Below are 14414 nucleotides of genomic sequence, written 5' to 3'. Positions count from 1 at the left end.
AATATGTGTTTATTTTAAGGTCTTTGTATAGTCTGTAATTTGTTGTACCCCCAAGCATATGTTGTCATTGTTTGTTTGAATACTTCTTGTATGTATGTATACTGGTCTTTCTGCATTAAAAAATAATAACTACAAGGCAATAAGACCTTCAAGCCCAGGATCAACCTACAGCATGTGACTTCCATACTGAATTCTGGCTCAGATGATCCCTGTGTCAGACAGGCACCAGACAAAGGGAGGCTGAAACACAATTACTACATGATCTTGTTTCACCACGTCATGCATTGGTGGCTTTCAGTCAATAGCTGTTGCCATCCATTTTGAAGAAATCGCATTAAATCGCTGATTGAGTTTTATGAACTACGAGCGCATGTTTCTCCCCATACCAGTATTAGTCACATTTTTGTCATTTGAATAATGATTTAGTCTAGTTATTGTAAAAAAGACAAAAACATTGGGCCATTTTTGTTAACTAAGTACCATTACATTTTAGTCACATCACATTTGTATTTCCTCATTAACATATAATACATTAACATATAGTACACGTAAATGTCTGACTTCTATGTGTTGTCCTACAAACAGATTTTTCTGCACAACATCCTATCGCATGATTCTCTTCCCAACAGCCAACTTGGCAGAAGAACACATTGCTCTGCAGCAGATTAAAAATCACGCCCCTTGACATTGTGTAGCTACATTGTAATCAAAGTTCTGTCATAAGTACAGATCTGATGCAGCAAACTAACTAGCTAGCATTATCAATCTGTTATTACCTGTATGTATGTATGTATGTATGTATGTATGTATGTAGCTAGCATTTTTTCCCGTCAACTTGTGGGTGCAAACACTGACTTCTCCAGTGGAAACGTTACATTCATTCTTGTTTTAATCGACATAAGTAAAGTGGCTTCAAACGTCGCCCCTTTTTCTACTGGGAGATTTTACCACTGGGAAAACGGTTGACGGGCAGAGAGGTGACTCGTGAATGACCTGGGCATGGTATTTATTTTACACCAATAACAGCATTGCAACACTGCAATGCGAAAGCCTTTACAATTCTGCTAATATCATGCATGCTTTTGATTGGACCAAACTAATATGACTGAATATCTCTCAACATGTCCAAAAACCTTTGACTAGTCAGATCTTAGTTACAGAGAAAATGTTGTCACGTATCGCTTTCGTCAAACGAAATGAAAAATATTTTTTGTTAACTTATAGTTTTTTCTGGGTCTATTTAGTCAGTTATCATCTAGTCAATTGCAACTGAAAAATAGGTGTTTGCAATTAACACTGCCACATACTGCACATCATTAATTAATCAGCCCAACACAATGCATCTCAGGTATAAAATCAATGCATATTTCTCCCCCTGCCTCTCTCCAGGGGGGCAACTGACCTAAGGAAGGAAGAAGTTGCAGGGGAGAGGTGAGAGACTTAGCAGGGGGGAGGGGGTCTCCTCATGTATCAATTCTGCCCCCCCCCCCATGCTGATGTCAGGGAGGAGGAGGAGAGCAGGGTAATAAAGCCTGTAATGCATCTCTCCTTTCTCTCCTCACAGAAAAGGCTGCCACATGTCCTCTGTTGGGACAGTGGGGAAGCTGTCCTCTACCCCACTCCTTTTTTAATCACTTATTCAACTGCAGTAGGCAGATTCAGCACAGCAAAGTAGGGTTAAGTATACTTCTCCATTATGCAGGACTCTTTTTCTTTTCACCCATTCACTAACTTTTCAATTCTCTATCCACCTGCCACAACCTGCATTTGAACTCTCAAACTGAGAGCACATTCAGTCAGATTTTCACTTAGCGAACAATCTGGATTCACCCATGTTGATCAACCAGACTTTGAAGACTGTACAGTTGAGTGGAGACAAGGGGTTATAAAAGTCCATATCTTGCTCTCTGAAGTCCTCTAGCTCCATCCTGCTAACTAATGTGACTTTGAGCTGGTCTTCCTATGGGCTGTATAATTCATTTTGTGAAAGGCACAGTCAAGGACCATGCAGTTCCAACACACTCAAACTACAGGCCCAGAGAGCCTGGCTGTCTAAGAACATAACTACAGTATGTACAGAAATGGTTACTATGCCCACCACCAAGCGCAACCATGAATCATCCATGTTTAACATGGCATTCTGCTCCTCAGCTTCACAACGGAACTATTCTAGAAAAATCTCTCCTCCCTACAATAGTAAAAGGAGTCATGTTTTTGCCTCAGATATCAGTTCTTACCATTGAAGCCTTAGATTTACAGTAACTCCTTATCTAAGGAAGACCATGCTTAGCAATCTTTTATGGAGAAATGCATCTTAAGTTGGGTTTTACTCTTATCATTGAATCGTACACTCCTCTGAAATATTAGACCGTATGCATGGCAAACAAGGTGACTTCTGAGACACTGCGTTCGCAAAACAGTGTGTTCTTCAAATCCTTGACGGGAATGAGTTGTGGCACATTGAACCTCTGACATTTCTCTGCTATTAAAGCCTTGAAAACATACTGTATTGTGACCTGCTAGTGCTGTGCTCCTCAAACGTCAGCAACACGTCAGACCTGAACGTGTGTGACAACATAGAGACAAAACGATGGGTTCCATCCTACATGTGACAGTGTCTAGGAATAGGGAGCCGTCGATGCCTAACAATCTGTTTCAAAAGCATTTCTTAATTGAAGCCTGTGTATGTGATCTGCTCTACTGTACTGTCAAGTATATCTGTAGATGATTTTTGGCCCGGTTGACTTGCTGATGGAGTAATCATATCCGTATGAACACACATCCCTGGCTGTACAGCTCCTAATAATATGCTGCTGTAATGTTGTTTTCTTCCCTCCACTAGTTCTCTCTGATAGGTCGATCCTCTACCCAGAGACTGCAGTAAGGAGACAGAACTGGAGAGTAATATGGGCACCGTCACTGTGGAGAGGAATCCATCTGCAGCCCTGGAGACTGGCCTGTCACTAAAACACTGGCCAGTGGGTAAAATATTGACAACCCACAACCTACAACCCATATACTGTATAGTTACTGGGGAGTCACCCATAAGAGTAATGCTAGAGGCTTCCTGGCTGATTTGAGTGTAACAAGCACATATAGTAAAACAGCCTATTTCTGCGCTGTCCTTCAAGTACAGAACAAAACAACAACCATTAAGCAGCTGTCTGTGGAGAGCACTAAAGTATATCTAAATTATAATCATAAATATACAGTAGGCTACTGACATTGAGACTTAAGGTTCCACAACGTGAGCCCTGTGTTGGTTTGGTCTTCCCAAAGACACACTCATTAAGTGTTTTTATGGCATTACCATAACGTCAAAACCAACGCGTCATTACCGACGTGTCATTAGCGACATCACGTTAGCCGATGTCATTCCCCAGGTATGGGTTCACTCTTGAGTCATGCTGATTGTCCATAGGAATGTGTCAATGTGTGGAATGCAAAAGCAGCTCTCTAGCACAGGGGGGCTGGTGAGGCTAAGCCCTCTGCTCTGACTGACCTACTCTCTGAGACAGACACATCACTATAGGGGCCCCTCCATGCTAAGGCCCTGCCAACTCAGGACAGCTCAAATCTGTCCAGGGCCCCCAACCAGGCCAGAATGCTGTGGTCACTGTGCATACGTGTGCAGGGACCGCAAGGCTAGGTCAACACTGGCTATTGTTACACAACCGTGCTTGGGTCAGAATAAACATCAACAATGATGGACACATACAGACATATGGAAAGACAAATGCAAAAACACACAAATCATTATTCCATGTCTAAATCAATAAGCAGACTTTACATCTACTTCTTGTTAATGGATGGACCACAGCACAGTTTTTTGTAACCTTTATTTAACTAGGCAAGTCAGTTAAGAACTAAGTCTGTGTGGAGCAGAGCTTTAGAGACACCGAGTGATGCTTTAACAACAGTGGAGAAACCCAGCCTAATGCACTGTGAGTTTTGCATTTTTCATCAGGGCTCATCCTCATTAAAATGACTCCACACCTGCCCCTGACAAACAGGAAATTAACTTTGTCAGGGTCAAAACTATACCGCAACTGTTCTCCAAAGGAAATAAAAATGTAAAATAAAGAAGGAGGAATGAACGTGTAACGTACAATTCCAATAGTGTTGATCTATTCCATCAGGATAAACAATAGCTGTGGGATTGCAACTGCCAGCCGCTCCATCCAGCAAGCAATTCCAATTTCCATTTGCAGTTCCCTGCATGTTAAGGACAGGCACAGACAATTCAGAGGAAAAGGAAGGTGAGAGTGTTATTATTGGTACGACGGGCTCCTCGCGCTCCATTTCTCTGTTTAATATTCATAGAAAGACATGAGAGAGAGGAGGGAAACAGCACAGGTTATCCTCCTGGGATGTTATATCACCTCCAGTGTTGATGTGTCCTCTGTTAGGCTATACCGTAGACTCTGAGACAGCCAGGCAGGGATACAAAAAAACACTTGCTGCTGCTACTATTACACAGTAGGGAGGGACCAGCAGGGACAGAGGCCCATGTGGAACTATGTGCACAAACTAAAAGTCTATACTGAAAAAGTAGTAAAACGGCCTTCAAGAATAGCATTAAAGTACAATTCGACAACATGCCAGTGGTATTTATCAGTCAGCATGTAGGCAGAAAAACAGAGTTCCACACATGTCTAGATACAGAATGAGATATAGTGTGTGGGAGCCTAGCCAGGGCAGAGGCACAGCAGAGGATGACTCAGATAAAGCAGTGTAGCAGTGGAGGCGGAGGGATACAGCTGCAAATGGGCATTGCTATCTTACACAGTGAGGATGTAGGATATGGAGCTGGTGTACATCAGACAGTGTTGTCAGGGAGCACTGTGTCTGGTGAACTACTTCCCATGTCTCTAATCAATCACTGTGGATCATTCTTCCCTCTCTCTCTCTCTTTCTCTTTCTCTCTCCATCTTCCTCTGTTGCTCTGCCTCGTCATCCCACACATCCTCACTCGATAAAGGATCCATAACAGACTGAGGTCAGTTGTGGTGGAGAGCTGCTAGGCATTGGTATGTCTCTTTATTTCACTCAGATGAAAGAGTGGCATAAAAACAAACACACTCATATAGTACAAACATCAGACAGTATACTACAAACAAATGCTTTGAAATTCAATATTAGTTCAATCTGAATAACAAGCATGAATTAGAAATTCAACAGGGGGCCCAAATAATACTTCTGCAATTGGAGTGTTAGTCAAAGCAAAACACTATTCATGCCATCCTTTGATGTCCAACTAGTAAAGCAGAACACATACTGTACAACCCAAAAATGCACACGAATGTAACCATGATGCATGTATAATTTATAGTGCTGAGCGATTTAATGCTTTTTGAGGTCGGTTCGGTTTCGGTTCAATAATTTTTTTAATCATTAAATGCACTATCCATTATGTGGGTTGAATGCTGTAACAACACTGAATAAAACAATGAATAAAAGTTCCACGATGGTAGTGACTGCCCATTACTGCTTATCACTTATTAACCATCATTTATTCACATTACCTTCATAAAATATTTCAGTTGTTGTGTATATTACATGTATTTGATTTGATGACTTTACCATTTCGGTAACAATTTACTTGACACCCAGCGTCATAACACGTTATAACCATGTCATAATATGTCATAGCAGTTGACATAACTTGTCACAACCTGTTATTATATGGCTGTGGCGGTCACCGAAATTCCGGCAGTCTGTGATTGTCAAGCAAATAACTGTCGGTCTCACAGAAATCGACCGTTAATTAAAATAAACACATTTAGCATCTCCTGGCTTCCACACACATCACCACTGATGCTGACCTTTAGTTGTTCTCCAAATGTTGGTCTATATGTTTCGATTTTTAATACATTGTAAGGCTACATGATGCAACTCCTAATGATGATTTGAAAAACGTCGCTTGAAAGGCATGAGCTCTGCTCTGTTTTTTTTGCGCAGGCTTTACACACTACATCAGTCACTCATTCACAATTTGACAAGCACTTGATAATGTCTAGAATTTCACAGCGGCATCCCCTTTGTGTGGCAGTAATGCGCCCTAAAGAAAATCCATGCCTTTTGGCCATTGTGCCCTTCTCCCTGAGTGATGTGCGCTGCATCGGGTCTTTCTCACAGGCTACAAATGAACACAGACAGATCGGGGATGCGCTTATTCAATTCCGAGGTGCATATTGAAGATATTGGAAGAACTGTCCACATTTACGTTACCCCGGCCAACAAGATGAGTAGGCCTAACAAAATGTAAAAGCACTAGTCTATGTCAATCTACTATCCCCCATAGTACAAAAGTTGACATATTATTCTATTTTGTGCGAGAAATAAATATTCCAAACATAGTCTGGGACAGTTGTGGGATGCGATCCTAAAATAAGATCCTAAAATAATACAACAAATTAGCATCAAAAAAACTTTTTTACACAATGACACAACAGATCAGAACGTTTAGCTTAAAATGTTGATAAACTATTGGTCTATTTCTTCACATAAGCGCAGCAATGCGCACATGGGCAGTAGGCTATAAGTGCAAATGTTCCATTAATGGAAAACACCATTATCAAAAGTGACTGCAAATGCAATTATGCATGTAATGCTTTTATTATAAAGATGCATTTTTTATGGTGAAATTCACACGCTGGTTATGTATGCCAGTTAGGCTCTACACCCCTTGTAAGGCAGATTATTGTTATTTGGCCAATTTAGTTGTGATACAAAACTTATTAAAACGTATAGGCCTATGGGCTAGGCTACATGAGGTGTGCGACTATGATTTGAAAAAGACGCAAAAAAAGGCATTGTTTCTTATGCTGGACATCATTCACAAGTGATAATAAATAATTAATAAGTGACAGGCTAATATTGTCACCCATCAGACTATTATTGATTTAATCTTATCTTTACATAAATAATATACACTACCGTTCAAAAGTTTAAGGTCACTTAGAACTCTCACTTAGAAAACATTTTTTGGTCCATTAAAATAACATCAAATTGATCAGAAATACAGTGTAGACATTGTCAATGTTGTAAACGACTATTGTAGCTGGAAACAGCAGATTTTTTTAAATGGAATATCTACATAGGCCTACAGAGGCCCATTATTAGCAACTATCACTCCTGTGTTCCAATGACACGTTGTGTTAGCTAATCCAAGTTTATCATGTTAAAAGGCTAATTGATCATTAGAAAACCCTTTTGCAGTTAAGTTAGCACAGCTGAAAACTGTTATGATTATGATGGTAATAATGCTTCATGACAGTGTCATAAAGAGTATTTTCTACAAGTTATTTTAAATATGATGAAAAAAACCTGACTGGAAATAATTCAATACAAACATTAGTAAGGAAACTACTTGGCAGGGAAAAACTAACTTGAATAAATCTGGGGTTTGACACTTATATAGGTGTCATAACGAGCCATACAAGAACGCAATATATGTCACAACAGGGATAAATATATGGGTCATGACAGTGTTAGGACCATATTATGACAGGTTATGACAAGTTATGTCAGCTGTTATGACATATGACATGGTTATGCCCGTGTCATAACGTGTTATGACACTGGATGCCAAGTAAAGTGTTACAATTATTTCATTCAAAGTCATTCTCTAATCTCTATAGAGCTGCTGCATATGCTGTCTGACAAAATCCATATTTTGTAGTTCTTCAAAGTTAATAAGGCATACTTTTATGACTGCTGAATAAATAACAACTATCAATCACTCAGATCATGTATTTTCAGGTAGAGATACCTTGTGAAGCAACATCGGCTCTCTATATCACCCCACGATCGCACATTCTTCTGTCTCTTCCGTAGCAGGTGTAAAAGAAACACAGACCGGGCAAGTAGATGCACAATGGATTATGGTCAATGTAGTTAATTACCACGTTTTATGCACTAAACTATGTAGAATATTGGCCTGTTGGAAACTACAACTCCCTACTACATCGCACAGTTCAAGCTAGATCTGATTTATCTCTAGAGAAACTGCAATGTGCGCATTGAGCTCTTTGTTTAGTGTTGCAGTGATTTCACATGCTGTAGTAGCTGACGTGTAAAGTGTTGAGTCATCTGTATACATAGACACACAGGCTTTACTCAGAGCCAGTGGCAGGTCATTAGTAAAGATTGAAAAAAAGTAAAGGGGCCTAGACAGCTGCCCTAGGGAATGCCTGATTCTACCTGGATTATGTTGGAGGCAACCATTAAAGAACACCCTCTGTGTTCTGTTAGACAGGTAAGTCTCGATCCACGATATAGCCATAACATATACGTATTTCCAGCAGCATACTATGATCGATAATGTCAAAAGCCGCACTGAAGTGTAACAAAACAGCTTAAACAATATTTTTATTATCAATTTCTCTCAGCCAATCATCAGTCATTTGTGAAAGTCGTGTTAATTTATTTACTGTAAAATAGCATTGTATCTGGTCAAACACAATTTTTTCCAAAAGTTTACTAACATTTGGTAACAGGTTGGTTGGTCAGCTATTTGAGCCAGTAAAGGGTGCTTTTCTATTCATGGGTAGATGTCACGGCAGATTTTCTCCTCTTCGTCTGAATAGGAGTAAGGATCGGACCAAGATGCGGCGTGGTAAGTGTTCGTCATTTTAATGGAAAAACTGAACACTACAAAACAACAAAGTGACAACCGTGACGCCAATGAAACACTGTGCTAACAAGCAACATAACATAGACAATCACCCACAACGACAAAACAGGCTAACAAAATATGGTTCCCAATCAGAGACAATGACTAACACCTGCCTCTGATTGAGAACCATATCAGGTCAAACACAGAAACAGACAAACTCGACATACAACATAGAATGCCCACTCAGATCAAACCCTGACCAAACAAAACATAGAAACATACAAAGCAAACTATGGTCAGGGCGTGACAGTAGCGGAATGTACTTTGCTCCCCTCCAGGCCTGAGTCCAAACATTTCTTTAACACTTAGATTAAAGAGATGGCAAATAGAAGTGCCAATATCGTCCTCTATCATCGTCAGTCATTTTCGATCCAAGTTGTCAGACCCAGGTGGCTTGTCATTGTTACTAGACAACAATCATTTTTTCACCTCTTCCACACTCACTTTATGGAATTCAAAAAGGCGTGTCTTTCATAATTTGGTCAGCTTTACTTGAATGTGTGGGATAGGTGTTTGTTGCTGGCATGTTATGCCTAAATTTCCTAATCTTGTAGCTGGCAATATCAGTGGGTTTTGTGATGAATGAGCCATCTAATTCAATGAATGGTGGAGCTGAGTTTGCCTTTTTGCCCAAAATGTAATTTAAGGTGCTCCAAAGCTTTTTACTATCATTCTTTATATAATTTATCTTTATTTCATAGTACTGGCTTGGGGGAATAAAAATAATTATGACATACATTAAACCAATGTGTGAAATTCCACAATTATATAAAATTAGGAACCTCTAAAACTAGATTGTCAATGTGTAAAATATAAACTTTCTTAGCCCAGTGCTAAGCTTAATGAATATTCAAATTAGGTTACAATGGAACTCTGTGATCGGCTGTCTCTGAAAAGCTGATGCTAAGAGCTCTCTTAGCCCAGGGCTAAGTGCAGAGTTAAACGGGTTATAGATTCAGGACAGTAAAATACATCTTGATAACTAAGACTAAGTCGTTGTTACCCATGCACTGTACTGTAAAAGATGACAACCTCCAAACGCGCTTCAATGCCATACAACACTCCTTCCCTGGCCTCCAACTGCTCTTAAACGCTAGTAAAACCAAATGCATGCTTTTCAACCTCTCGCTGCCTGCACCCGCACGCCTGACTAGCAGCACCACCCTGGATGGTTCCGACCTTGAATATGTGGACATCTACAAGTACCTAGGTGTCTGGCTAGACTGTAAACTCTCCTTCCAGACTCATATCAAACATCTCCAATCGAAAATCAAATCTAGAGTCGGCATTCTATTCCGCAACAAAGCCTCCTTCACTCACGCCGCCAAACTTACCCTAGTGAAACTGAATATCCTACCGATCTTCGGCTTCGGCGATGTCATCTACAAAATAGCTTCCAACACTCTACTCAGCAAACTGGATGCAGTTTATCACAGTGCCATCCGTTTTGTCACTAAAGCACCTTATACCACCCAGCACTGCGACCTGTATGCTCTAGTCGGCTGGCCCTCGCTACATATTCGTCGCCAGACCCACTGGCTCCAGGTCATCTACAAGTCCATGCTAAGTAAAGCTCCGCCTTATCTCAGTTCACTGGTCACGATGGCAACACCCACCCGTAGCACACGCTCCAGCAGGTGTATCTCACTGATCATCCCTAAAGCCAACACCTCATTTGGCCGCCTTTCGTTCCAGTTCTCTGCTGCCTGTGACTGGAACGAATTGCAAAAATCACTGAAGTTGGAGACTTTTATCTCCCTCACCAACTTCAAACATCTGCTATCTGAGCAGCTAACCGATCGCTGCAGCTGTACATAGTCTATCGGTAAATAGCCCACCCATTTTTACCTACCTCATCCCCATACAGTTTTTATTTATTTACTTTTCTGCTCTTTTGCACACCAATATCTCTACCTGTACATGACCATCTGATCATTTATCACTCCAGTGTTAATCTGCAAAATTGTAATTATTCGCCTACCTCATCATGCCTTTTGCACACAATGTATATAGACTCTCTTTTTTTCTACTGTGTTATTGACTTGTTAATTGTTTACTCCATGTGTAACTCTGTGTTGTCTGTTCACACTGCTATGCTTTATCTTGGCCAGGTCGCAGTTGTAAATGAGAACTTGTTCTCAACTAGCCTACCTGGTTAAATAAAGGTGAAATAAAAAAAAATAAAAAAAACACTGGTTTAAATCTGATATAGAACTGGGCTGCTTTGCAAAGGGAATTTAATCCATATCAAACTGCCATTATTGCCCATCTCCCTTCCCACGTCAACCGTTCTAGACTCTCGTCTCTGCTCCCAATAGCACTATAGGTTCTCCACCTCCATAATGACCTTGAACTTTGAGCTCTGTCAGCATCTGCTCTTCCCTTTTGCTTTATGCATGTTTGACCGAATGCATAAACACATAGTCATACATTTTTCAAACCCTAGCAAGTGGGGGCAGACAAAATCAATACCTATGGAGTTTATGATATTCTTTACAGTTACAATTACTTTAGAAATGAAACTTTAGAAAAAGAGCTGGCCCAGCAGTGTTGTGGAAGTGGATCCAGGGACCTATCCAGACACTTCACAGATTCTTCATGAAAATGCTTAACGTGACACTTGGATCAATAGGCAAGTGAGCCACCACACAAATCATAGTAGACAGCAGCTCTGAAGCTCCAATTTCCAAACCATTCCTTAATTTACTCTTGTACATACCTCATCTCTTGAGCAGATCTTTACAGTCCCACCAAAACAGTCTGAATGACAACTGACCCCATGCACTCAAACAATGACTAAAAGGCTAACTTTACTGTGATGCATTGCATATTTGCTTTGTGAAGGGTAACATTTGCATTAGAAAGGGACTAGTTTAAACAATGCCTGCAGTTTGTGTGTGTGTGTGTGTGTGTCCAATGCACTTAGGGACAGGAGCCACCCACATTGAGAGGATGGGAGAATAGGGAAATCACCTGTCTCTGACACAGACAGCAGTTAACATAATTCATTACTCCATGACTGCACAGGACATATGTGTACTTCACCAAGAGATAAATGACAGAGCTCATGCAAAGTAAGATGCAAAAAGTGGACTACGAACCCACACACACACACACTTTTTCCATACAAATAATGTGCGGATCATATCAAATAAATTTACAAAACATATGGCAATAAACTCACCCAAACGTAAATATGCGTGTAGGGGCCCTGTCTTGCCATTTCGTGTAACCTAATATGATCTAATAATAGGTTTGGTGATTGAGCTGTACATAATATAATTAATCTGGAATAGATTGGGGAAAGGCTGCATCCTCTAGCATACTGTATACTAGCCTACCTCTTGTAATTGTTCCAACTCCTGCTTCAGCGTCTCCTGCTCCGATTCCAAATCGGCATACTGCTGCTTCAAAGTCTGGTTCTCTTCCAACACAACAAGACCGCATTCTGCCGCCCTGATCTTCTCTCTGTTCGCATCCGCAAGTTCCTGGGTGAGCCGCTCAACCTCCGCCCGGTACTGATCCACAGTCTCCCCGCATCCTCCACCGGCAGCCATCGCCCTCTCTCCCTGTCTCCAGTTTCGCCGTCCTCGCGTTGGATAGCCTACACAGAGGCGGAGGCTGGAGGATGCTGAAACAAACGCCGCGGAACCCACCCCCTGTTAAATCTGGGGAAACCAGGTGGAATAGGCTATTGCAGAACAGCACCAAAATAAATGCTCTTTCTATCAGTGAAAGATTATTGTTATTATTAGCCTACTTCAACAGTGTTCGTAGCCTAATGATAAATGCCATTAGAGTATCTCTTCGTCAATTCTTTAAGATATTTTTTGCTTATTCACTGGGTACAGGACGCCATCTCTCGATTATTATGAGGCAAAGTGGTCCACGAAATTGCTTCTATCCGTTCTCCCGTGACGTCATTACACGTCGGCGCATCTCCAATACTGTGTGATCGCAGCCCAATAGTGTACCACTGCGCCCCGCAATTTGTTCCTGCAACCCTCGAGCATCCCATTGTTTCCTTAATTGAACAGTCTACCTGTCGCCCCCGTTTTCCACTAGTACAGCAGGCGGGAGGCTGGAGCGACATTGTGTCATAAATAACTAACTTGCTAGTTAGTGACACAGTGTGCTAGCTTGCTAGTTAGTTAGCACACCGTGACGCCCCGCCTCCTGCCTGCTGTGTACCTGAGAAAACCGGGCTGAAAAATTGTCAAAGACCACAGACACCCGAGTCATAGACTGTTCTCTCTACTACCGCATGGCAAGCGGTACCAGAGTGCCAAGTCTAGGACAAAAAGTATTCTCAACCGTTTTTACCCCCAAGCCATAGGACGCCTGAACAGGTAATCATATGGCTACTCGGACTATTTGCCCCTCTTTTTATGCTGCTGTCTGGATGTGTATGTGATGAGGTATGTAGGGCTACAAGGACATGTTGGACAAATCTAAAGTGGCACCATTTTGGCCCCATATAGTGCATTCATTTTGACCAGAGCCATGGTTTCTCCTGTTGTCTCATACAGTATAACAATGCTGTTATTTCCACTACTGCATGACAGGGCCATGCACAGACTTTTTTGGGGGCATGTGCTCAAGCTAAAAAAAAAGGCACCCAAATAATGTTTTTCCCGCAACTGCGGTCACATACTCCTTGAGCAATTATTACAAGAAGAGGGGAAAGTAGCACAACCTGATGAGTATAGTATTTTGCGAAACTATTTTGAAGTGGAATAAATGCGGCACATATTAACAATGACTAACACAATTCCATACATAATAGAAGATTGTAAGAGATACTGTAGGCTACCATTTTCCAACCCAATTCTTTGCCACTATCGGATATCCCAGTGGTCTTCAAATTGTTTGACCCCCTATCCCCAAAAAGGAGTGGTATACAACTTGTGACCCCCGCACAAGCACAACCACATGTCAATCACTGCGCAAATGTAGCCTGCCATTTCATACACCCATAAACAGGGATCCATTTTCTAAACTCAAGATAGACTACAGAAAACAATTGTGTTTTACAACTGCATTTGTAGCTTAAAGTAATTAATGTTGGCAGCCAAAATAAACTAGGGTTATATGCATATATATATTATGTCACTTCTCTGGAGTCATAGGTCTTATTGTAGCAGAGGTTGTAAGTAGTGGCGATTTTAGCATGTCAATCTTGGTGTTGCAAACAAAAAAATTATAATTTGGATGCTTGTCAGCAAAGATACTACACAACACAATACAACACTAAACAATACATAAATTGCACTAACAAACTGTTAGGGCCTACATAAAGCTGTCTTAACAGCAGTCCCAACACCTTACAAGGGTTGCACATTTTGGGGAATATTCAGAGGTGGAAACTTTCCGTGGGAATTAACGGGAATATATGGGAAATAACAGAGATATATGCAAATTAATATTAATACCATTTAAGTGTAAATGTTTTTTGCATTGACTATATTTACCATATCATAATATCATGTTTCTGGAGACAGAAACATAAACATAAACCTTTTACCTTATCATTAGTAGACATAATTGCAAATTATTAAATCCTTCCAATAGAAATTTAAAAAACAATTTAGTTATGAACTTGAACTTTAATTAAATGAGTTGACTCTTCTCATGGGATGATTTCACTGAAAAACAAAACAAAGGGAATATTGAATGATCCCAAATGATCTATCTCAACTCCCAAAAATGTTTTCAACATACTTCTGTAAAATTA

At 40.7% G+C, this 14414-nt stretch overlaps 1 protein-coding gene across 2 annotated transcripts in view; it reads right to left on the bottom strand.

The window, feature by feature from the left end:
• Positions 1-12582, bottom strand: part of bicd1a (bicaudal D homolog 1a) — a 97316-nt gene extending 84734 nt beyond the window's left edge. The window contains exon 1 of one of the 2 annotated variants that reach the window (XM_031822995.1): positions 12022-12582. In XM_031822995.1, coding sequence (XP_031678855.1) covers positions 12022-12237 — 216 coding nt within the window. In that variant the 5' untranslated portion in view covers positions 12238-12582. The remainder of the gene's footprint in view (positions 1-12021) is intronic. The other variant, XM_020481056.2, reaches the window with a different exon arrangement.
• Positions 12583-14414: the final 1832 nt, after the last annotated feature.

Source organism: Oncorhynchus kisutch, linkage group LG4 (genome assembly GCF_002021735.2).
Source record: "Oncorhynchus kisutch isolate 150728-3 linkage group LG4, Okis_V2, whole genome shotgun sequence".
Classification (NCBI taxonomy): Eukaryota; Metazoa; Chordata; class Actinopteri; order Salmoniformes; family Salmonidae; genus Oncorhynchus; species Oncorhynchus kisutch.
The sequence above is the reverse complement of the archived record's forward strand: the minus strand, read 5'-3'. Positions and strand labels throughout refer to the sequence as shown.